This window comes from Corvus hawaiiensis, chromosome Z, assembly GCF_020740725.1.
Source record: "Corvus hawaiiensis isolate bCorHaw1 chromosome Z, bCorHaw1.pri.cur, whole genome shotgun sequence".
NCBI classification, from domain to species: Eukaryota; Metazoa; Chordata; class Aves; order Passeriformes; family Corvidae; genus Corvus; species Corvus hawaiiensis.
Genome location: NC_063255.1, coordinates 22,744,285 through 22,768,125, shown reverse-complemented (window position 1 = coordinate 22,768,125; position 23,841 = coordinate 22,744,285). Strand labels below are relative to the sequence as shown.

The 23,841-nt window shown below is 42.3% G+C and overlaps 1 protein-coding gene across 10 annotated transcripts in view; it reads right to left on the bottom strand.

Annotated features, from left to right (window-relative positions):
- KATNAL2 (katanin catalytic subunit A1 like 2) overlaps window positions 1-18,103 on the bottom strand; it is a 28,874-nt gene extending 10,771 nt beyond the window's left edge. For 2 of the 10 annotated variants that reach the window (XM_048292913.1, XM_048292917.1), the window contains exons 1-11: window positions 17,967-18,103; window positions 11,488-11,633; window positions 10,937-11,103; window positions 8,866-8,908; window positions 8,333-8,456; window positions 7,259-7,354; window positions 6,650-6,748; window positions 5,786-5,863; window positions 2,506-2,604; window positions 1,881-1,944; window positions 535-653 (exon numbers count right to left, since the gene is read on the bottom strand). In XM_048292913.1, the coding sequence (XP_048148870.1) occupies window positions 535-653; window positions 1,881-1,944; window positions 2,506-2,604; window positions 5,786-5,863; window positions 6,650-6,748; window positions 7,259-7,354; window positions 8,333-8,456; window positions 8,866-8,908; window positions 10,937-11,103; window positions 11,488-11,633; window positions 17,967-18,017 (1,086 nt within the window). In that variant the 5' untranslated portion in view covers window positions 18,018-18,103. Of the gene's footprint in view, window positions 1-534; window positions 654-1,880; window positions 1,945-2,505; window positions 2,605-5,785; window positions 5,864-6,649; window positions 6,749-7,258; window positions 7,355-8,001; window positions 8,050-8,332; window positions 8,457-8,865; window positions 8,909-10,936; window positions 11,104-11,487; window positions 11,634-17,966 lie in introns of all 10 variants that reach the window. The other 8 variants (XM_048292916.1, XM_048292921.1, XM_048292914.1 and 5 more) reach the window with 7 other exon arrangements.
- Between the last annotated feature and the right edge of the window lie 5,738 nt (window positions 18,104-23,841).

Below are 23,841 nucleotides of genomic sequence, written 5' to 3'. Positions count from 1 at the left end.
ACTAGGGTATATACAAAAATGGATTTACCCATTTACCACCAAACTACCTTCCTTGAAACAACATTACATCTGTATTTGACTGGAAGATCTCTGTGACTGGGAGTTCTTTGCCCATTTAGTGCCATGAAGAACAATAGAGAATTTGGGAATCTAAATAATATTTTGCAGGGCGCCTACGAGCCAACCCCTGCAAAATGGATGTGAAGTGCTCTGAATGGGTCACTAAGCACACAGATTTGGAACTCTGACTGTCTGACTCCTAATCAGGCACTCAAAGATCTCTGCTGCCTTCAGAACATCTACTCCATCTTACATTACAGAACTGAAGTCCCACAGCAAGAATCCATTATGAGACTTCTGCAGAAGTGATGTTATTCCTGCTTTCAGAACTAGTATAAAAAAAGTCATGTTCTGTCTAAATCAGGAAAGATTATGAGTATCAGACGAACACTTGTTTCCAGTTCTGTGCTGAGCCCCAGTTCTTTAAGTGGGAACATGATGTTAAAATATAATGAACAAGAGAATAATTCTTACCCGGACAAGTTTTTCTGAGTCACCCCTCCATTTGCTGACAATGGTGGATGCCGATATGTTGAAAAAGGTTGTATTGCATTCTGTGGCAACAGCCTTAGCAAGCAGAGTTTTTCCAGTACCTACAAACAACAGTGTTTGAGAAATTCACTCTCCAAAGGAATGCAACGCAAACATTTGAATAAATTCCCCTCATTCTGCTACCAGTTGGGAAAAAACAGTAAAAACCACATAGAATGGTTTGGATTGAAAGGGACCTTTAAATGGCATTGAGTCCAATACCCTGCCATGGGCAGGGACACCTTCCACCATCCCACATTGCTCAGAACCCTGTCCAACCTGGCCTGGGACACTCCTAGAGATCCAGGGGTAGCCACAGCTTCTCTGGGCACCCTGTGCCAGGGCCTCCCTACCCTCACAGACAGCAATTCCTTCCCAATATCCCATCCAGCCCTGCCCTCTGGCACTGGGAAGCCATTCCCTGTGTCCTGTCCCTCCATGCCTTGGCCCCAGTCCCTCTGCAGCTCTCCTGGAGCCCCTTTAGGCCCTGCCAGGGGCTCTGAGCTCTCCCTGGAGCCTTCTCTTGTGCAGCTGAACACCCCCAGCCTGGCTGCAGAGCAGAGGGACTCCAGCCCTCAGAATATATTGTGGCCCTTTCAGGATTGTCTGGAGAAACTCAGGTAATACAGAACTGCAAATTGCATTCTCCAAATCCTGAAGTAGTGCATGCTGAAGTGGTCAGATGCCTTCTGTGGCAGGAACATCTAAACATTCAAAGGAACAAAAGGAACACTGCAGAGACAGGCTTTGCAACTTGACTCGGGTGGTTCTTGTGCCCTCTGTCCCCTTCCAGCCACACCTCTGTGTCAAAGTGGGGCAGAAGGAGCAGGGAAGCTGCACTGACAAGGAAAACACCCAGCTGGCAGAAGGCAAAGCTTCCATCCCATTCCCAAAACAACCCCTAAAAGCAGAAGAAAGGAAGGACATTTTTCACTAAGGAGATAAGTCCATGGCAGATTTATTGACGTATCATAGGATTAGGTTCATGCCAAACTTGATTAAAATGGTCCAAGCTGAGTGAAAACAAAGGTCTGAGTTTTCACTCCCCTGAATTGTTAGTGGAAGTACTGTGTCTGGAAGATTTGAGTACAAAAATAGCCAAAGCTCAGGACAAGGGCCAGGTTTGAGTGTCAGAGATGGACATAACCATCCAACAGTCTCTCCTTTTAATTTATGTACAGAACACGTCCTTTTTTTTCAATCTCATCTAATTAACAGCAATGATTTATCCGTGGGACAAAACAAGAAGCAGTGACAAACACAAAGATGTGGTAAAAAGCCCTCCATACCTGGTGGTCCATACAGCAATAAACCTTTCCAAGGGGACAGAATGCCAGTAAACAGCTCTGGATACTGTAGAAACAGAAAAGTAATTCAAGGATTAAAAATGTATCATCTAAAACAAACTGCAAGGATTGTACCTTCACTGCTCCTACCACATTCAAGAAACATAAGAAATTTGAAGAGAGACATAAAACTGCACCAAAACAATGTGACATGTACAATCTGAGTACTGAGATAAAACACTATTTAACATTTGAAATCTGTTTCCAGTGGTTTTTCTTTTTTTTTTTTTTTCAAATGAAATTGATGTGATATTCTCTTCTGTAAGTCATTTTTCATGGAATTAATGTAGGCCAAATCCAGCACTCCTTACAATGCCAAAGGTGCCAAAGAATTGTACCTAACTCTTACAATTTTAATAGTGGAAGGTAATTTTCCTATAGGAGAATGCCTGTGCTGCTCTAGATGGAACAGGAGTAGTTCTGACAGGAAACAGGAACACCAACAGTTCTAACATGAATGGCCTACAAAAGCACAGAAATAGTGAGAACTCTAAAACACCACTCTAATTACAAGGAAACAAGCTAGCAAGCCCAGCACTGGGTTTCTCAAACCTGTTTAGCACCTTACCTTTATGGGGTAAACAACTGCTTCCTTGACCAGCCTTTTAGCTGCATCCAATCCTATAATATCATCCCACTTCACGTTCGGCTTATGGAGATAAATGTCCTGCAACACACATCACATCTTGTTAGCAAAACTCCTTCTGCACTAGGATAATGACCTCTGGCAAAGTAAAAGGATCGACTCAGTGATAAAATAAGAGTGCTGTTAAGTGATACAGGCTGTATTATTTAACCTTAGGTACCAGGGATCTCCCAGGAGGGAGGCATACACAGCAATCACTTCCCCTCCACTTCCCCTCCAGGCCCCAGTTTCCCTGATGTATTCCTGCCAAATGTACATGCTGAGCTCAGCATATAAAAATATATGATAACATAAATGTGTATCTTCCTCAGATCTGTTTCCTGTGAGTTCGATTTAGTAACCAACAAACATATCAAGAGCGATCGTGATACGAAGGTTTGCCAACCCTAATATTTTGTATCTATTGCTGCAAGTACTGGATGTTTAAAAAAAGAAGTAAAAGGAATAATAGGGATGTGTTGGTTCAAGTTTACACCCATCCATGGACTTCAATAATTCAAATTACATCTTAGTCTTTGAGTTGAAACACCTTTTGACATTCACTCTTCAGTGAATTTCTCTTTTCTCTTTTTTAAACATGTTTATTCTGTAGTCACAAGTTCCACAGCTCACTCATGTGCAACATGAAAATACTTTGGTTTTTTTTAAACTTGATGCTCAGTAACTTTATGGTTGCACCTACCACTTATTACCTATTATAATGTTATTACCTATTACTTATATTATTACTTGTGTTGTAAGTAACAGTGAAAAATTGCTATTTACTGCACACTAAGCAAGATTTTACATGCTGCAAGAAAAGCTGTGAGAAACTGCAACAGGAAGAAATTTTTCCCCTAAGCATCTATCAAACAATAGACGGTAATTAGTCTATGCCCTGAAGCACTCAATAAATTAATTTCATTTAATTCATCAAACTTTCCAAATCTTCTATGAATCTTTCCATTTGCCTTCATAATATTTTGTGGCTCTGTGTTCCAGGGGCTAATTGTTCTGCAAAACATATCATATCCTCAGTACAAATAATTGGGATAAATTCTGCTCTCCAACAAAAATAGTGCATACAGACGGAAGAAAAATTACGTGGTTGTATCCAAGGGGAAAAGATAATTTAATACAATTAGAAAAAATTATTTATATAGAGTAGATTACACGTTCCCTTTCTATTAACAGTGAATTAAGATGAACCAGACTTCTGCTATTAAGTAGAGACTTCCATAGTTGTTTCCAAATTAAATTAGATTGTGTTATGAAATAGATATCACATGCTATTTATTTTTATTGATTTATACAGTGTTGATTACCATAGCAACTAGGAACATACCATAATGGAGCACAATTCAAAAAACATACCATAACAAAGGGAAAGCAATTTTTTATTGCTTTTTTTGTTAGTGTAGCAGCAAGAACAGCATTATTTTAAAGGTCTACCATAAATTAAAGACCAGACAGGAACTGAAACAGATGAGAATTTTCTTACTTTAAGGCTGGAAATTTCCTAAGACATTTCTTAAGTTCTACTAAACAACAAATGCAAGACTTGCAGACCAAGAATTTGGGCCATACACAGCTATAAAAATCTGTAAGCGAAAATCTTCCAGGCTTTTTAGAAAGATGATTAGAAGCAGGTTTACCCAAGCTGATACCACTTGTGATGTTTATATGCAGAAAGTCACAACATTACCAACACATTCATGGTGCCATGAATCCTTTGGGATGAGTGACTCATCCACAGGTGGTGGATGCTAAGCATCTACCTGTGCTGTACCCACAGATCCCCAGCAGCCCAGACCCTCTTTGTTAGACTGCACCTCAGCCCAGGAGTGAAACAAAATGCTGCTGACAATGCTGTGGTTCCCTCCAGGGGTCAAGCTGTACATCCTGGAAGAATCCCCAAGCCTGCCCTGGGATATGGTCTATCATTGATGCTGCTCCAGCAGTGCTGGTATGTGGGCACTGCTTGCAGAGCCTACAATTGCAGCATCTCTCAACTGCACCACGTGAGAATGCACAGGGAGTGCAAATCGTGCAGGCAGCACAAAGCAAGGCACAGGACAAGTATTAGGCCAGTGGCCCCTGGGCTGTCCCAGCCAGGGTGTGGCCACAGCCCCAGGGCAGGGCCCGTCCCCTGTGCTGGCACTGCTGAGGCACCTCCAGTGCTGGGGACAGCTCTGGGCCCCTCAGGACAAGAGAGACATGGAGGGGCTGGAGCGTGTCCAGGGAAGGGAACGGAGCTGGGAAGGGGCTGGAGCCCCAGGAGCAGCTGAGGGAGCTGGGAAAGGGGCTCAGGCTGGAGCAAAGGAGGCTCAGGGGGGACCTCGTGGCTCTGCACAAGTCCCTGACAGGAGGGGGCAGCCGGGGGGGTCGGGCTCTGCTCGCAGGGAACAGGGACAGGAGGAGAGGGAACGGCCTCAGGCTGGGCCAGGGGAAGTTTAGGTTGGATATTAAGGAAAATTTCTTCACTCAAGGAGCTGTCCAGCCCTGTCCCAGCTGCCCAGGGCAGTGTTGGAGTCCCCATCCCTGAAGGGGTTTAAAAGCCGTGTGGATGTGGCACCTGGGGACATGGGTCAGTGGTGGCCTTGGCAGTGCTGGGGGAATGGTTTGACCTGATGACCTTAGGTGGCTTTTCCAACCTAAATGATTCTCTGATTCTAAACCAAGCTGGAATATCAGGGTTTAATAATAATTTTGGTAGATGCCATCTAGTAGATACATTCAGAATCCAGATACTGCTGTGATACTGGCACACCATCCACACTGACTACAGCCCTAGGCCTTGAATGGAAACTTCAACCAAAGGGTGGAATCAAGGTTTCTCCCACCATCTGATCACAGCTAGATAAAACATTAGATAATAGTTGGTATTAGCTAACATATTTAAATCTCTCTTTTCAGTGAAGTATTGTACATTTTTTGTAGCACTAAGAGCAAAGAGGAAAGCCATGACAGTCTCCCCAGCATGATTAAATTACCTATTCCCCATTAGAAAGGAATGGCCTTAATTATTTCCTCCCATTGTGTATCAGAAAGAAACATCACTACATGTAAAGAAATTACTTGTTGGGGAGCTACGTGGAGAAAAAAATAACTTGCATATTCAGGAATAAGCACTATCAGTGACAGCAGAAAGAAACAAATAGCATTCCCAGTTGATAAAGATAATCAACATCTCTTTACAAATGACGTGGAGATCTGCTCTTACTTTGCTTACAACCATTGCAAGTTCCCTCATCTCACCAGTCATGCCAATAAAAGCACTAAGTGGTTTCAATAATCGTTCCTGAAAGAGAAAAACATAAGTTTTTGTCAGACTGCAAGGATTTTTAGAAAACTATTAAATATTTTTTTAAAAACTGATACATCATAGTAATATCAACTTTTAAAGCTGCAGAAATATGGGTAATAATAAAAATTTTGAAGTAAACAATATTTGCAGTAAGTCATCTTTTCCTCTGACAGAATCTAACTTGAATCAACATTAAAATGAGCAGCTTTCTTATTGCACTTATAGTCCTAAATATGCCCGACATACATTAAGAGCAGGGAAAAATGTAACTGTAGGTCACAGATTTGTGACATTTTCTTTTTGGATAGTTTCTTCCAGTGTAGCAGCTGCCAGGCAGATGAGCACCATGTACGCTGGATGCACTCTCTGAGAAGTTCTGGCTTGTGTCTGGAGCATTAACACAGAATTTATCTCAACCATCTAAACTCTGGTGTTGTCTCAGCTGAGGCGAATGCTAGAGACATACTGATTTGAAAGGAACCAGAATTTCACCCCCAGAAGTTCTGCAGGTGTCTGCAATTATTTTTATTTTTTTTTTCATCATAAGGTATCCTTTTTATTTGTTGCCTGCTTTCACGATCAGAGTAAACAACTGTCATCAAATTAGACCACTATCAAGTGTGACTGTCCCTTCAAGGAGGAAATATACCTCTCAGAAATCTAAGCCCTTTTTTAGCACTTGGGAACAAAACCAACATTGTTGTAGTATTTTATTTTGTTCCTGGCTATGTAAAACTCAAGTTCATACTGATTGGATGGAAATATGAACAGAAAACTTACTGATGGGTCTGGATCATAATTAAGGCTGTTCAAGGGAATTCCATCTGGTGACACTCTGACAGCATCCTGAATCATCTTGTGGAAGTCAATTATTTGGCCCTAAAGGAGAAAAAAATGGTACAGTAGACTTTACCACAATGGTACCACTACTCTTAAAAATACACTGGACTAAATTTTGCTTTCAATTACAGCAGTGGGATTCCTTACTGCATATTCAGTCCTAATTGTGGCAAAAATTGACACAAAACCCATGGTAGCAATGGGGACAGAACACACAACTCAGTCAATTCAACAATTTAACTGTAGAGCCTTTCATCACCTCATTCAGGAATTCAAAATTTATCTTCAACCATAGTTATTTACCACTGGGTTTTTAAAAAAGAAATATTCCTCCCTGAGTATGTTTTAAATAGTATTTCATGCAAAAAGTGCCTCATATGCAAAGAATTATTACCCAAATTATAAAACTGACCCTTCAGCTGACTATACAGAAACATTTTATATAAAAATAGACAGAAAACCCTACCATTTGATATTTTTGAAAACCTTTGTGGGTTTTTTCCTACATTCATATTTCTCTGATAAACCACACACCAGGTTTCCACCAACCTTTCTTGGGTGAGAGCTGTCCACTCCAGTTTTGCTGATTCCTGAGATGCTTAAACCAAAGTCAGATTGATCTAGAGTATCTGCACCATCACTATTCTAAAGAAAAATGCATTTTAAAACAGATGTGTTGCTAAGTAGATGAATTGAAGATATTACATGATAGGTATCATCCCATCTCTTCATATAGGCCTAGATGAAGTTCCAAGAGTAATACCGATCATTCAAACACCACTGTACATTTAGTTAGACTTCACCTGACTGGTGACAGCAGTGAAAGCCACGGCTCTGGAGCTCAGCAGAGAAGTTATTCCATGTACAGAGCAGAAAACTGCATTTTACATAAGAAGCAATACTTATGAACAGTGGAAATGACAGGCCAAGTACAAGGCACAGCATGTCAACTCAGAAATGAGGAGCTATTTTAGGATTATGTATTCACTTCACAGCAGTTACTGCTGTAAAATCCAAAAGGTAATGTTTTGGGGTATTTTTAGGGGTAACAACAGGTCAGAGATGAGTTCCTCTTGGTGCAGAATTATAGCCAAGCTCATAAAAAAAATCTGCAGTAGACCCAGTGCTTGCCCACCAACCAACCTGCTGTTCCTGCTTCACCCTCTGTAAAGGGATGATAATAAAGTAGATTTCACAGCAATCTTACCAAAATGAGACTCTCAGACACGAGCATTACAGAGCCAAATCACTCCCCCAGTCTCAAACAACTTATGCACTGTGAAGATGCTTACAACTGATACCAGGCTTTCTTCTTTACTTCTTTGTTTGGCTTTCTGGCACTAAAGGATGAATATATTGGTATTAATGGAAAAACCCTGATTGCTTTCAGTGTACGTTGAATTATATACCTCCTTTCCCTCTAATTTTTGCCTGTGACTGCCCCCCAACTCACAGCCAGAAATTCTCTTGAAGTCTTGCACCCTTAAATGACATAATCAGTAAAACCCATTAGTTGCACAAATATTAATCGTGTTACTCCCATCCTCCTGCTGCCTATAGACTCCCCAGATAAAATCACATTAATTTCAGCTGTACTGCTGCCAAGATAAAACTTGTTTAAACCTGTCTGGGGCTCCCTTTGGTGGAGGATTTAGGTTCTGTTGTACTCCCAGGTGAAGTTTTTGACACTGCTCGTTGCACTGTCTGTTGTTTGACCCTTGGTACATTCTGAGAAGAACTTGCTGTCCTAGAATTAAGAAAAACAATGCAAGACTTCCAAAATTTCTCCTTTTTCTTCAAAATACCAAAAGATTAAAAACCAGAGCTGTCAAATAAAGCAATTCTGGGCTAACTTTGCTTCCACTGAAGTTATGGCATTAATTTCAATCACAGCAGAGTTCAATGCTTGCTTTTTTCAAACACGCCCCACCGCTTTATCCACACTGCAGAAGCTCTGTAAATTGTCTGCTTCTCCATTTGAGAAATGAGTCTCTAGTTTCCTCTAACACATACAGAAGAAATGCTCCACACAGTCAGAAGCATGGCTCTAGGCTTTGCTACTCCCCTGGTATTACAACATTATTTTAACCATTGTGCATATTGCTTTTACTGGGAAAATTTTTTGCCCATAAAAATAGCCCACACATTTCTCTTACCTTTTTGCTCTTCCCCCACTTCTCAGCTGTTGTTTATTTTCTGCTGTGGCAAAATTAATATTAAAATGGAAAATAATTAAGGATATAAAAAAAGGGCAATTTGAACCTTTTTTTTCCCCCTTTAAAAATATTTTTAAGCACACATTAATGACCTTGGAAATAATAACACATAAACGGGAACAGTGTGAGTAAAAGCACTGCAAGCTTGCAAAAAACTTATTGAAAACAAACTGGTGTTGGTGAGAGTAGTTTTGCTTTAAGCATGTTACATTTTAGCTCATTCAGTCTTTGGTTTCTCTGCTTACATTTTAAAACCAGTATCATGTTCATGGTAAAATGGACGCTACCCAAAATTAGATTAAGTACAATAATTTAATATATCACACAGAATGCTTATTTAATGCTAATAATTTTTTTCATTGCTGAATTGGGAAATATGAATTTGCCTTGCTCCTCTGAAGAGGAATCATGTTCAACATAACAAGACAGAATAAATGCCACATTGCAATGCTGGTTGTCAAACTACATTATCTTTTGCATTTATACGATTTGAAACAATTTCTGTCAAAATATAGCTTTTTTTCACAAAATGTCAAACTCTCAAAGCCCAGATGTGAACTCATAAAGCCAAGGGTTTGTATGCTACCAGCATGCCCCTGGTTGTTCCAAAACACGTCCCCTTTCAGTGTTCTCTGTAAAATGCTCTTCCACTCATGATTCTCACACACTTGCCTAAAATAATCCTTCCCAAACAGCTCTTTCCCTGAAGGAGCTTGGGAGCATGCTGTCTTTAGGGGCAGCAGAGCTCATGGAGAAGCCTGTAATATTGTGGGTGTATCTACAATGCTTCCAACTGGAATTCAGCATGGAAACGACCAGCTTGTTTCTGTAGGACTTGCCAAGAGTGTTGCAAAGAATTCAGTAGGAAGGAGCACCACACCAAGGATTTTGTTTAGATATATGAGTCTGGCCATGCACACAATTTAGGGAAAACTTCACGCAGGAGAAGAGGCTTATGCTTCAGGGAAAAAGGATGATGCCTCCCTGTCAGCATGGTCACAAATCTGAGCTTAGGTAATAGCAGAGTACTCCATGCCTGAGAAGCTTTACTGCCAAAAAAAAGAATAATGAGAGCTTTCAAGTGTCCAAGAGTGACTTCTGGGGTTTTTTTTTTCACTCAGGTCATGGATTCAGTCTTGACTACTGCTCAGTTTGACTATGATGTGAAAAAATTCTTTGTAATACATTTTCATTCTTGATTCATAACAAGTCCTTTTTGTTTTGTCCTGCAGGGCTGTTCTTCCTCTTTGTGTTAAAACCAATCCATATGTTGTAGATGTACATGCCCTTTTTCATGCAAATAATCACTAAACCCTGTAAGTTGGAAGACACCTCTAAGACCATCGAGTCCGATCACTCCCCTAGGCCTGAAATGGCCACCACTGACCCACATCTCTGAGTGCCACATCCAAATATTTTTTGAACACTTTCAGGGATGTTCCTCCACCACTTCCTTGGGCAGCCTGTGCCAGGGTTTGACAACCCTTTCCATGAAGAAATTTTTCCTAATGTCTAATCCAAACCTATATCCTTCAAGCTCTTAATCAGTTATTCTCACATAGTTGTTCTTATGGCTTCTCCAAGTTACATTTTGTGCTCAAGTGCAAACCCCTTCAGGCTCTCAGGGTCATAACAGTATGCTCATATTCTGATTTGCCTTATTCTGTATCATTCACTTACTATTCTCTCCCCATGAGAGGAAAGTGGATAAATATATCTTTGCCATAATGCTTCGTGCTTAGCTGACATTTTCCAATACCAATGTAGCTTTTAAAAGACAGAAAAATGCCACCTTCTAGTTTCCTTTATATAAAGAAAGAAGGAAAAGCAGAAGGTCTCAAAGCCACATCTCTCAATTCTGGTGCCTTATGTGCTAGAACTACAGATCTGTAATTGTAAGAGCTGGAACATTAAATGCTGATATACATGACAAGGGCTGTAAGCACAGCAGGGAAATACATGCTTTAGACTTCGGAAACCAAAGCTTTCTTTTTGGAACAGAGCCACATACCGGTGTCCAGGACCTTTTTGGTAATTTTAGGATACTTTTGAAATTTTACAAAATAGTAGCTTTCATATTCCATCAAAATTGTCTCAAGATCAATGTTGTCACAAACTTCAAAGCCACGTAAACCCAATTTTGTCTCTTGCTCCAGGGCATTTGCAGCATCAACATATCTGGTAATTAAAAAAAACCAAAACAAACAAAGATAAAAAACTCTGATTTCGGACAGAAGAAGCAAACAATGGCACTAGTAAGTTTATGGTATCTTTAACCTGTCCACAATCCTATTTTTATAAAAGTATAAACTCTATTTTAAAAAAAACTTTGCTGGTTGATCTAAGGTATTTTTAAACTATACAGGGCATTTTTGTTCCAGAAACTGAAACAATTTAGCAAAGCAAACTGTGAGGATATGTAATAGTCGTTTACCACTTTCTCACATCAACCCAAAGACCCACACTGTCCCTTTCAGCCAACAGAGGACAGAAAGATGCAGTACAGCAGGTCAGATACACACAATCCCACAAGGGTGAAGCACTATTATTTAAAAAACATACCCTTCCTCAATTAAATAATGCAAAATTAGAATGAGGAGATTTTTCCGACGAGCTTCTGTTCGCATCTCCTCCTGTGAATTAAGACAGAACTCTAGATCAAATGTAATATTCTCTTTATTGCTGTAAACAGCATCTAAATGTAGCCTCTGGAAACAAACAAATTAAGACAACAGCATGTAAGAACTGTAAAACAACTCACTGTTAATAAACACAAGGAAAGTGGTTTTCAATCTAATTTTTCTTACACATTATCAGGGCTACTGGATGGGTAGAAACCTTTTGCTAGAGAAGAGAAAATTACTTTAAGGCTGAACAAATAACTTACTTCCCTTGCTATGGTTATGGCTCCCAACATGTTCAGGCTGCTGTGAATTTCAGGGTGGGACTCTTGCAGACCTCAATGCTTCACGGGCTGTACAAGGAAACCTCGTGCTCCATCCTGGCTGTGTCCTTCCCTTGCAACCAGAAACCTGTTCTCTGAGTGCCTGGAGAAGGAGGGCTGGAGAACAGGTCTGGGATCTGCATGACTCTACTACAAAGACCAGCTGTAACACTTGCTGACACCTCCCATTTCAAAGGCCTTGATATATAAACACAACAAATAAAACGCAGACACTGGAAATATTAGTGGATTGGGATAACACGAAACTTGCACAATTTTAACACAGGAGTGACCAAAATCAGGTCTCAACACATAGAAATTTCAATATGGAGTCAGTCCCATGGACTTCTTGGCACAGACTGGAGAAGCCAAATTCATTCACAAATGGTTCAGCAATAAAAACAAGGCAGCATAAAACATTTTTGTCTTCATTCAGTGAAGCTTCATCTGAGAGAGTATCAGATGCAATATCAAGCAGAGGAACAGGGGCAGTGGGAACAGAAATCATGCAAGATGCTGGAATAAAGCCTTACTCTGATGAAATATGCCATATACGCTCAGTGTCTGCAGAAAACTCCCGAGATTTTAGGGTCATAACAGAAGTTGCTACAATGAGAGCTCTGGAAATCAGCATGTTGCCTTTGGTCTGCCTCACTGGGACTCGAAATTGTGACCACAGAAAAGGCACGTATGGCCAAACACACACTTAGGCAAATTAATGATTTCCCTTCTCTTTCAGGCTGGGAGGCATTGGGAGTTGGACTTGATGATCCTCATGGGTCCTCTCCAGCTTGAGATATTCTGTCTTTCCTATGATTCTGTGATTACTTATGAGGACCCAGTGTGAACATGAAAAAGTGGCACTTACTCAATGAACAGGGAAAGAGCAGCAATTTCTGTTGCTTGCACAACACACAAATATCCCTGATCACACTGCACAGTAAAGCTACACAGGCTGCTACTTCTTGATGCATTCTTGATTCCCCCAGTTTCCCTCCCTTCCATCCCAGTGGAGCAGAGCCTGCATCCACCCCCAAGAAAAAGCCCAGCCCAAGAGTGCTGCCTGTAGGTAAGAAACACACGGATCTCTGTCCTTTTCATACTGCCAACAGAGCCCCACCATCTGTATCCAAAGGCTTGTGCTGCTCTCTGCCTGTGCCTGGCACACGGAGATGCCAAGGAACTACTACTGACCAAGGCTGATGTTTTTAAATCCCAAAAGATGTGCAAAAGAAATATACACACAGAAAGACTATTTTTCTATTCTTTCCAGTCACTTGGAAGAGAGAGCAATCATTACAGCAAACTGTTGATACTAGAGAATCATTTATTCCAAAAATCAAAGGTGTTTTTTGGGTGGTGCAAAACCAATTTACCTCTTTATGAACTATTCCTTCACTAGGTTAGACCTATCTGCTGTGTCTGCTCTGTCCACAGCACTGGGTATCACATGGTATTTCCCCTGCTAATTTCAACACTTGTTATAGGACCATCAGCTACTGTTTTATTTTAAAATAAAACCTGCCAGCCTGTAAAAAGTACCGTGTAGATCAGAGAAAAGGTATTGCAGTACAGCAGGTATTTCCTGGGACGTTTGCTTCAGTCGTGGGGCCATCTAGTGTCACGACTAAGGAAGAGCTGGGATTTGCTCTTAACGTCTCCAGCAGAGTCAAAGCGTATTTGCAATTCACATATTGCAAAAAAGATTCGTAGAATCTTCATTCTGGCCTTCTAGAATGAAGGCTAAACCTGGCTGGGGAAAAGTGAAGAAACCATAACCCCTTTCTACCTTTACTACCCTAGATACCTTCTTGAGAGTACTTCCAAAAGGAAGTTACAGTACCATTTCAGTGGCAGTACAAAGACAGTTTTTCTGAACCATTTTGGGGAGAAAAGAGTGCTGTTTAAATGTTTCATAGATCAGTAACTCCTGAATGAAGCAGACTGGTTCCTGGGAGGTGCTACAAGAAATGAACCAATTCTGAGAACTGCTATGAGCAAAGAGAGAACACACACACCCTGAGATGAAAGGGTCTTTTCCTTCTAAATTTTTTGAGGTGCTGGTGGTTGAAAAAAAGATTTTGAATTGTGGCCCTTTTACCATTTCTCCTGGATGACCTGAATCTTCCAAAACACATCTGGACGTGCAAGAAGGAAGCTGGAGTCATCACTTTCTGAGAATCCCACCTGTACATCCTTCAAAATGCAACTGCTCCTAAGGTTTATGCTGAGGAAGATTAACTGTTGTGTTTGCTAACATATCAAAGGGCAAGGTTACAGCTACCACTGAATATTTAAAACACAGTATGCAAACACAGTGGCTGCCCCAGAAGACAAACACACCAAGTGTTTCATGTAATAAGCATGGATATTCTGACAAGAGAGGAATTGCCTCTTCCTGATGGACTGACAGGGTTCATGATCCATCCTTGGAACTTTCCTTGAAAAGAATTTGTGTTCTGGCATGTCATCTGCTGCTGTTCATCCCCCTGGGTTATTTCTGCTATCCCTAAAGCATTTTAAGTTCTAGTATAAATAGTGATACAGTGATTGGCAGCATCTCAAATGATTTAAGTACAGACTTGATTCGGATGTAGGATAACATTGTGTCTGCATGTGAGCCACCTACTTCAACCTTGACATGCCAGTATTCTTCTGGTTGTGCTGACCAAGCAGAAGGAAAAATTAACCTTTACATCCCAAAAGAGTCCCATCTAAAAATGAGGAGAATTTAGACTGAGAGGTTAATTCTGTCTTTAATGTATGTTAATAAGAATGCAAACAGCAATGGCTGATTTTGAAAAGTCAGACATGTGTCCAAAGAAAATTAACAAAGCTGTAAATCAGTTGACCCACTGACAACGACTTGCATTAGGTTGGACCTGAAAAACAAAACAAAGGTATCTCTGGTAGCCCAGTTCTGTGAGGTTTCTATAAAACAAAGAAAAATCAAGGCTCTTTTAACATGCAACTTTTACCAAGGTATGAATCTGGTGAACCAGCGGCACACGGATCATTGCCTGACCAGTCCCACCAATCCCTTTCCTGCATTTCACCAGTCTGATTTTAGCACATACTCCTTCCATGAGGCAGATGAACCTCTGTCTGTACAAGTGCCACCAGCAGCTTTATCTGTTCCCTTAAAACAGCTCTCTGCCCACCCTTGTCTGCTGTCCTGAACTCCAGTTTATCCTCTAGGGACTGACCCACTGCACTTATGTCCACAAAATTGTGCCTGCCACAGTACAGGCAGATACTAACACTGCCCAGGGCTTCTGCTGTGCTTATAGACGAAATGGCAAATCTTACACAGCATGAAAAAAACCAGGAGTACTTACTAGTGCAAAGTTACTTAAAATTCAGTTTAGCTTTATAGTGATTTAGCCTTCCTGTTTAATTAGTATTTAGAATTGCATGTTGTTTATAGCCACTGGTATTTCAATAGATGTTTAAATGTTTAAAGTTTAATAAGCTTCCATTCTTAAAAGAACAGAAAAATGTAGGTAATTAAATTTTCAATTACTATAGGGGATTTTGGTGTCCATGAAATTAATAAAACCTTAAGGCACTTAAATGTGATCTTGTTTTAAAAACGAAACAGTTGGGCGCTTAACTAATTAGCTTCAACACTTATAGTGTTATTTTATTTATTTCTAGCCTAACAAAAGAGTGGCACATATTCCTTTTCTTTGAGTCATTTTAAATTAAGCTCTAATAGAGTTTGCATCTTTAGGTGCAATTGTTTGTTTAGTCATTTCCACACCTTTTACTAAAATGCATTTATACTATAAATCAACCAAGCCTCTTGTGTAATTTCCTGAAATTAATGGACCTAATAAAAGATTAATTTAACGCAGTAACATTTCATTATCATTTGACCCTATATATTCTGCATGAATATGTTTGTTAGGATGAGAAATAGAGTTTCAAGAGTAAATCATGGTCTGAGGAGCTTGGGAATAAGAGCTATTCTGCTTTAGTGTAGGCACTCTAAGTACATCCAACTGGGGCAGCCAGGATGCATTCAGACGGATCTCAGATTAGGAATTCAGACAAGAGGCAACCAGAGAGCTGTAAAATCACACAGGGAAAGCACTGATTGTAATACACATGCAGAACCCTCTCCCTCTTTGTCTCTGGGATCACAGGATGCTGACAGTATGGGGTTCCTCAAGATGAAGCTGGCACCATGTGCCAGGACAGATAGGCTTGATGGGCTCACCTAGTTTTCCTCCTCCCTCCACCACCCTGTATTCCCACAGCTTTCACTTCCCCATAGCCCTTTGGATATTTGCAGCCTTGACAGGCTTTTCAGAAGGCTGAATGTTCAGTTCTTGTCTGGCTTGCTGACCGTACTTTTTGAGAAACACAAGCAGAGAATGGAACTGGTGAGTTTTAAACAATGTATAACTTGGCTGCATTGAATAGAATTTCCCAGGACAAAGAAAGGGCGCTTTGCCCTCTTCTCTCTTCCAGATTATACAAGGCTGCTACAAACAATAAAGTTGCCAAAGTTTTTCAATGCTTATAATGAGCTTTCATAATTAAAGACATACAGCAAGCTCACCATAGAACTTATGACTGGGAACAAGAATCCAAAAACCCTCTTGGCAGCTTCAGGTGGTTCTTCAAGTCACTAGTTTTAAGAAAAGTCTCCAAACTTCTGCTCCTCTGTGAAACACAAATTACTGCTTCTTCTCTATACCCAAAATATAGACTGTTATCTTCAAATCCATCCTGCCAAAAGGCTATGGAGAAGCCAGTTTACCAAAAGCACATCAAACCAAACCCTGTGACACAGCTAACAGGGAAGAGCTCTTGCCCTCTAGTTCCCAATCCCACAAATGTTTTTGCATTTAGTAGCCAGCACCATCCTTGGGATGAGGGCCATGCAAATCCCCACTGGTGAGGTTAAAAATCAGGTCCCCTTTTCTCCTCTCCTCCTCCTGCATGTTAATAATGTTTCAATACTACGCCTTCAGGCTCCATTCTCAATGGCTGAGATCTGAATCCATTTTAGAGCTCAGAAAGAGACTGTGCTGGAGGATCCCGCTCCTAGGTAAATATAGCTATCCTACTAACACTTTCTGAGGAGAGAAAACTCAGGGACAGGCACCAGTCTCTTCTCTCTCTGGTGACCAGTGACAGGACCTAAGGCAACTTCATGGAACTGGGTCAGGGGAGGTTTAGGCTGGTCATCAAGAAAAGGTTCTTCCCCCAGAGGGTGGTCAGGCACTCAACAGGCTCCCCAGGGAATGAGCAGTGGGCATGGCCCCAAGGCTGCAAGAGTTCAAGAAGTGTTTTGACAATGCCCTCAAAAGCATGGTATGAGTTTCAAGGCTATGCTGTGCAAGGCCAAGAGTTACGACATGATGATCCTTGTGGGTACCTTCCAGCCCAGCACATTCTACGATTCTACAAGAGGTTGATATAATACCTAAAGCTCAGTCTCAGGACTCCTCCCAAAACTCCCCTTTTGTGGAGAATCCTGTACTTTTCATTCTCAAGTGGGAAGAGGGATTGGTGTACGTATGCATGCACAGCCCCCACAGCCTTACGGGAAAGGCTTTTAGCATCCCTGCAGCCTCTCTCACTCCGGTATAATTTAACCAGCAGATGGAAGCAAAAGAACAGGTTACGAAATTCAAAATCCTGCGGGTTTTGGGCTTTCTGGACAAGAACCATAGAATCATCGAATCACACGATGGTTTGGGTTGGAATTGACTTTAAGACCATCCAGTTCCAAGCCCCTGCCATGGGCGGGGACACCTTCCACTAGCCCAGGTTGCTCCAAGCCCCGTCCAGCGTTGACTGGAACACTTCCAGGGATGGGGCAGTATAGCTGTGGCTTTTTGAAACAAGAACCAGGGGAGGAAGGAATACGGACTGTCTCCTTTGGCCGTGCCTGCTGCTCCAGAACCATTCAGAAAGGGGCTGTGCGGGATCCACCCCCGTCCCTCCCCATCATGCCCAGCCCCATCCCCGCCGCCATGACAATCCCAACCCCAACGCGCATGAGAGCGCCCCGCCCCCCCGTTGACATGGCAACCGCGACGCGCAACCGCGACGCGGAGCCGCCCGCCCCGCCGGTTCTCACCGCTTCCCTCGCCTGGCGGGTGGTTCTCAGCGCCTGGCAGAAGAGCTCCATGGCGGCAGGGGATACCACCGGGAATGCTACCGGGAACGCCGCCCGGAATAACACACCGAGCGCCCGGACCCGCACCCCGCCGACCCCCGCGGGGGACAGGCGCGCCTCGCCTCCCCGGCGCAGCCAATCGGAACGTCGGAAGGTGAAAGATTGACTGACGATCTGCCCAATGACGAGTAGAGCAGGGTGGGCGGAAGGCGGCGCTGGCCAATGGGCGCCGGGCTCGCCTGGGTGGCGCGGAGTGGGGGGCGGTTGGGTAGGGGGCTCGGGCTGAGGGGATTCAGTGGTCTGGCCCCGAAACAATCCAGAACGACCCGAACTAACCCCAAACAAGCCAAGCCAACCCAAACCATGCCAATCCAACCCAACCCCACCCCAAGCAAGCCAAATCAAGCCACAATAACCCGAATCGGCACAGCCCAGCTCTCCCACACAGCTAAGCTGTGCCTGAGAAGCAACAGAGTGCAGTCTACCCCTCACATCAAGGATGTGCCAGTGGGCATTAAAGTGGAGACCACCACTGTGAGGGAACACAGGGCTGTGAGAAGCGCTCTTTTTGGAGTACAACTCAGCTGCCTGGTTGCTGCAGCCTCCTGGGTTCAGCGTGTGAATTACTGGAGGGGTGAACTGTGCCTTTTGGACATGGTCCAGCTTCAGTCCAGCTGGAGGAGAATCTATGATCCTGCAAGACGAAACCTAAAACTCAGTCTCAGGACCCCTCCCCAGACTCCTCTTTTGTGAGGAATCCTGTGCTTTTCCTGCACAATGGGAAGAGGGATTGGTGGATACATGCACAGCACCCAACAGCTTGGTGGGAAGGGCTTTTATCAGCCCTGTTCCCAAATCCAACAGCTGCTCAGGTCTCGGGCAGGTTCTCACATCCCTGCAACACGACCTGGTCTAGTGGAAGGGGGCATGGAACTGGATGAGTTTTAAGGTCCCTTCCAACCCAAAACATTCTGGGATTCTATACCACACTTGCTTAGCATCTCATCCTCAAAAACAGATATCCTGGTTTTTTTCAGATATCCAGATCTTCCTCCAAACATATTCCTCAGTATAACCGTCAGTACCCCATACGGCCTTGTCCTTTTGGTGTCACTCTGTTCCCACTCTGGAATGTTTCCCCAGCCCTTTTCTAAGACTTTCCCAATCTGATACCTGCCAACACAGGCTTGAGTGTGTGCTCACAGCTCACGCAGTTGTGCTGCAAATGCAACATACTTTCATCCTGCCAAGGATGTAGTTTAACACAAATATTTTTTTATTACATTTGTTCCATAAAACATGGAGTTTTTTCCAAGTGGATCGATGTCCCTCTAACTAACTTAGGTCCCCACCTACTAGAACTTGTGCTTAATTTTTTGGCCTTAATGTAGCAGTACAGTGGGTAACACATCTTTTTTTTCCATGATTGTGGGCATCTTTTTTTATGGCTCTGAAAGAGAAGTTCCTGTAATCGAAGTTAGGATTCAAGCCATCCCAAGTTCATCATTGTTGGGAAAATAGCCTGGGTTCAGGACTGTGCTTGACTGGAGAGTTTTCCATCATTACTGTTCAAGGGCTAGTGGTACCCTCATATGTGGCTTTCTATAGTTTTGATGGAAAAAGAGACACTTCAAATCCTTTGAACAAAAATTGAGGGTAATTTTTACAAAAACTGTCCATGGAAGCAAATGCTCACCCACAGTAAAGGAGGCTGTGTTCAAGACTGTGAAATCTAGGCCTATGTCAATAGGCATAATTTGATAAAAATAATAATGATCAAGTAAGCAACTTCATAGCAAAATTTAACTATTTTGCTTTTGGGCTTATAACCAAAATATAGGTGTATCACCCTGGTATGTTAGGATGGCCAGGCAAAATTAATATTTCCTCATCAAAACTGAATATATAAATGTGTATATCTATATATAAAAGAACACATTAGGTTTATAATTTGGATTTTTCTAAACTTTAGTATGTCTATTAAGTCTGACATCAATGTAGTTACATATAACTATATTCATCATATGCCTTGACAGAAGATTATGTCCCATCCAAACTCTGTTTCGCCAAACAGCTGCATTGAAAGTGCAGATACAATGCAGCTACATAAATGATTTCTTTCCAATAAGCAGAATCAGAGAATCACAGGATAGTTTGGGTTGTTAAGGGGCCTTAAAGACATCCAGTTCCAATGCCCTGCCTGGGACAGAGACATCTTCCACTAGACCAGGTTACTCCAAGCCCCGTCCAACCTGAGTACCCAGCTCAACAGTGTCTTATCTTATAGCCAGAGCCCACATTTGTAATGTCAGCAGCACGATTAAGGGTGTCTTTAAGCCTCTGTGCTTTCACAGCTCTAGACCTCGCACTAAGAGGTTTTAGGCACTGACTACCACTTAAATATTTTTGCCATTCCCTTATAATGTTACCTTAAAAAGTACATGTCTGTGGGATATCAGAGATGATGGAGGAGCCTAAGGCTGACCTCATAAAATTCTTTCCTTTAAACACAGCACACACAAAACAAATCCACTTTCCACCCAGTCACCCCAGCCCCATCCCTGCTTGCAGTTCACACTCTGTTGTCTATTAGCAGCTGGTTAAGCAGCACAGGAGGGGTTTGATGAGGTATAATGCTGATAAGAGCACTTGTTGCAATCCTGTGAGCAGCTGTAGGGTTGTTTTGTTTGTTGTTTTGGGGTTTGTTTTTTGTTTTGGTTTGGTTTGGTTTTTTTTGCAGCGTCTGTGGAAGGCTGGGAGGGTTTATTTGGATGTTCAGATGTCTTTCCGTAGCTAACGCAGCTGTGGGAACAGGCAGTGCTTGTATGGACATACGGTGCATAGCACTAGAAATATTACTAGAAAAGGTTGAAACCAGACTATTTTTTTTCCCCTAACAAGCCTCAATTTAGGGGGCAGGTTGCTTAGCACCTATAGGCTCGTTCCTCACCCTAATTAGAGCCTATTGGGGAAGACAAAAACCCCAGGTACTGCTTTGGTGATATCCTGGGAGATAGGAGTATCCACTGGCTGTCTTGGGGAAGGTCTCCTCCAATGGCTGATGCTGGGCCGAGTTTTAAGGCTTTCACTGAAAATTCGGAAAATACTCAAAGGAAGAGCTTGGGAAATGATTTAGGAAATGCAGCAGCAGGTTTAGAGAGAAGAAGGAGGAGAAGAAGAAGAAAGGGGTATCGGAGATGGAGGTGCAAGAAGAAGCAAAGGTTTCAGATCCCAGAAGAATCTCTGACATTTGAGGTCGGTTTCTTAAAAGTATGGTGGAAAGAGAAATATTGGAAATGTTGAAATTTATCTAAGATGACTTGGTAGCCGTGGAGTGTAAGCCTGGAGTTGATGTGTGTGTGTGAGAAGTTTTCATGAAACAGCAGGATTTTGAAGAACTAGAGCAAAAGGGGGGATTAATTCTAGTTACTGGAAAAACAGAAGAGGGAGATTTGAAAGAAATTTTTCTGTGGAGATAATGGAATGGGAGAGGAAATGCCTGTGCTCTAAGAAAAAAAATGAGGAGGACCAAAAGTAAAAAGGGCTTTTTTTTTTTTTTTTCTTTTTGTGAGGCTAGGGCCCCAGAGATGTGTAATAGAAAGGCTGTGAGGGAAGGAGGGAGAAAAACAACATACGATGAAGGAACACTTCAGTAAAAATATTAGGGAAAGCTAATATGTAAACTCTTGTTATCCTACGCATGTGAGGTGTATAAAAATAATGTTTGCCCTTATCCTCGCAGATACTGAGGATGAGAAGAATGGAAAGGTTGAAAGATGTGGTTATGAAGTGAAAGGTGATTGTACTCTAGAAAAGACGTGCCTGGCTCTGATGTGAGCTTGAACATTGATGTCCTTCCCTGTGTGTTTGAAGGAAGGAACACTTGAGGGTTTGCTAAAAGAACAAAAGAGAATGCTTTGGTCTGGTCATGCTTTAATGATCTAAGAGAGTCTAACCTGCAGCTTGCCCATTTAGCCTGGTATTGCATTGGAGGGAAAAATGAGCATTTGATGGACTTAGGAGTTGAACTCATGCAGTGGTGTGGCAGATGGCATGTTTTATTAGCCTGTTGATTCCTGGTTTTGACTAACAGAAGGGGTTTGAAATTAATGAAGTCCTTATGCTTAAATCTCCAGGGTGTCTTAAGACCAAGCAAAGAAGCTGTTTGTGCCGAGGACTAGGTATCTGTGCCTATAGTGAAAAACTTTGGCACAACAAAGGGTTTATTTTGGAGGAAACAGTAAATAAAAAGGAAAGCCTGTCTCAGAAAGCTGTTGCAGAATTGCAGCTAATGATGTTAATTGTGGAGTTCCTTGATCTTGTAGCAGTATTAAGTGCCCATAGCTAGTGTGTATGGCAGGGATCAGTATCCTCTAGAAAAGCTCAGCTATTTGTTCCCAAAACTGCCTGCCAGCATCCCTCCTTGCAGAGCCTGCTGCCAAAGTGGCGTGTCCCTTGGCCCATAAGTTACTCTTCTAGTTGCTGCTCTGGATGTGTCGATCGTGCAAAACTAGCTGCCTTTCAGTTAATACGAGCAAATATGTTTTGCATTTCAGGCCTCTTTTCTTCTCCAGTGTCTCTTCATCTTCTTGTTAGGGTTGTGTTGGCTGCTTGCCTGTTTGTTGGCTGAGTCTTTGCTATTTTTTATTGCAATAAATCGGTTGTTTGGTTTTACAGCCAAGTTGCCGATGAAACTGAATATTGTGAGTAGGTAATTATTGTGACTAGGTAATGATCTCTGGCTGCTTTTGAAAACAATATTCTCGGCTGCATCTCGATGTTTATTTTTCTGTAAATGTCTCAACATTTCCCTTGCAGCGGGAAACTCATTATCCAGTTTTTGAAGCTTACTGCTGGTGACATTTTCCCTTCATTTTTTATTAATAAAATGTGTTGCATCATCATTATAACACAAATTATGAGTGCTCTTGATTGGGTGGATAAACTCGGCTGTAAAACTGCAAGCTTTCTATTTAATCCACTTCAATTGCAAACTGGATTATGTTTTATTTATCCTATGATTTGCTGGTTTGGTTGGTTTTTCTGTTTTATTTTTGTTTGTTTGGTTTGTTTTTTAATAGAACAATTCAGTTAAAAAGCAGAGTGTTAATCCTGGAGGGGAGGAAACATGGCATGTGTGTCCAGTTCTGGGCTCCTCAGTAAAGGACAGACAAGGAGCTAATGGAGAGGTCCAGTGGAGGGCACAAGGATTATGAGGGGTCTGGAGCATGTCTTATGATGAGTGACTACAAGACTTGGGCATGTTTAGCCTAGAGGAGACTGAGATAGGATCTCATTAATGCAGCTAAACGTCTCAAAGGCAGGTGTCCAGAGAATGGCGCAGGACTCTTTTCAGTGGTGTCCAGCGACCGAATGAGGAGCAATGGACACAACTAAAACACAGGAAGTTTCACCTCAGCATGAGGAAGAACTTCTTTACGTTGAAGATGGCACAGCTCTGGTAGAGGGGGTCCAGGGAGGTCGGGGAGTCTCCCTCTGTGAGACATTCCAAACCCACCTGGACGAGTTCCTGTGTGACCCTGCATTGTCAGGAGTTTGGTCTGGGTGATCTCGAGAGATCATCTTTATTTTGTGATCCCTCCGGGATAATTTCCAGGACCACCTGAGTTCTTCACAGCCCGGAGCTGCTGCAGGAGCCCCGTGGAACTGCGGCGGTACCTACAGGAGTGCGTGTGTGCAGATGGACTGGTCTCCCCTGAGGGTTCCCGGTGTGTCCGTGCCACCCTTGGCCGGTCTCCCCTGAGGGTTCCCGCTGTGTCCGTGCCACCCTTGGCCGGTCTCCCCTGAGGGTTCCCGGTGTGTCTATGCCACCCCG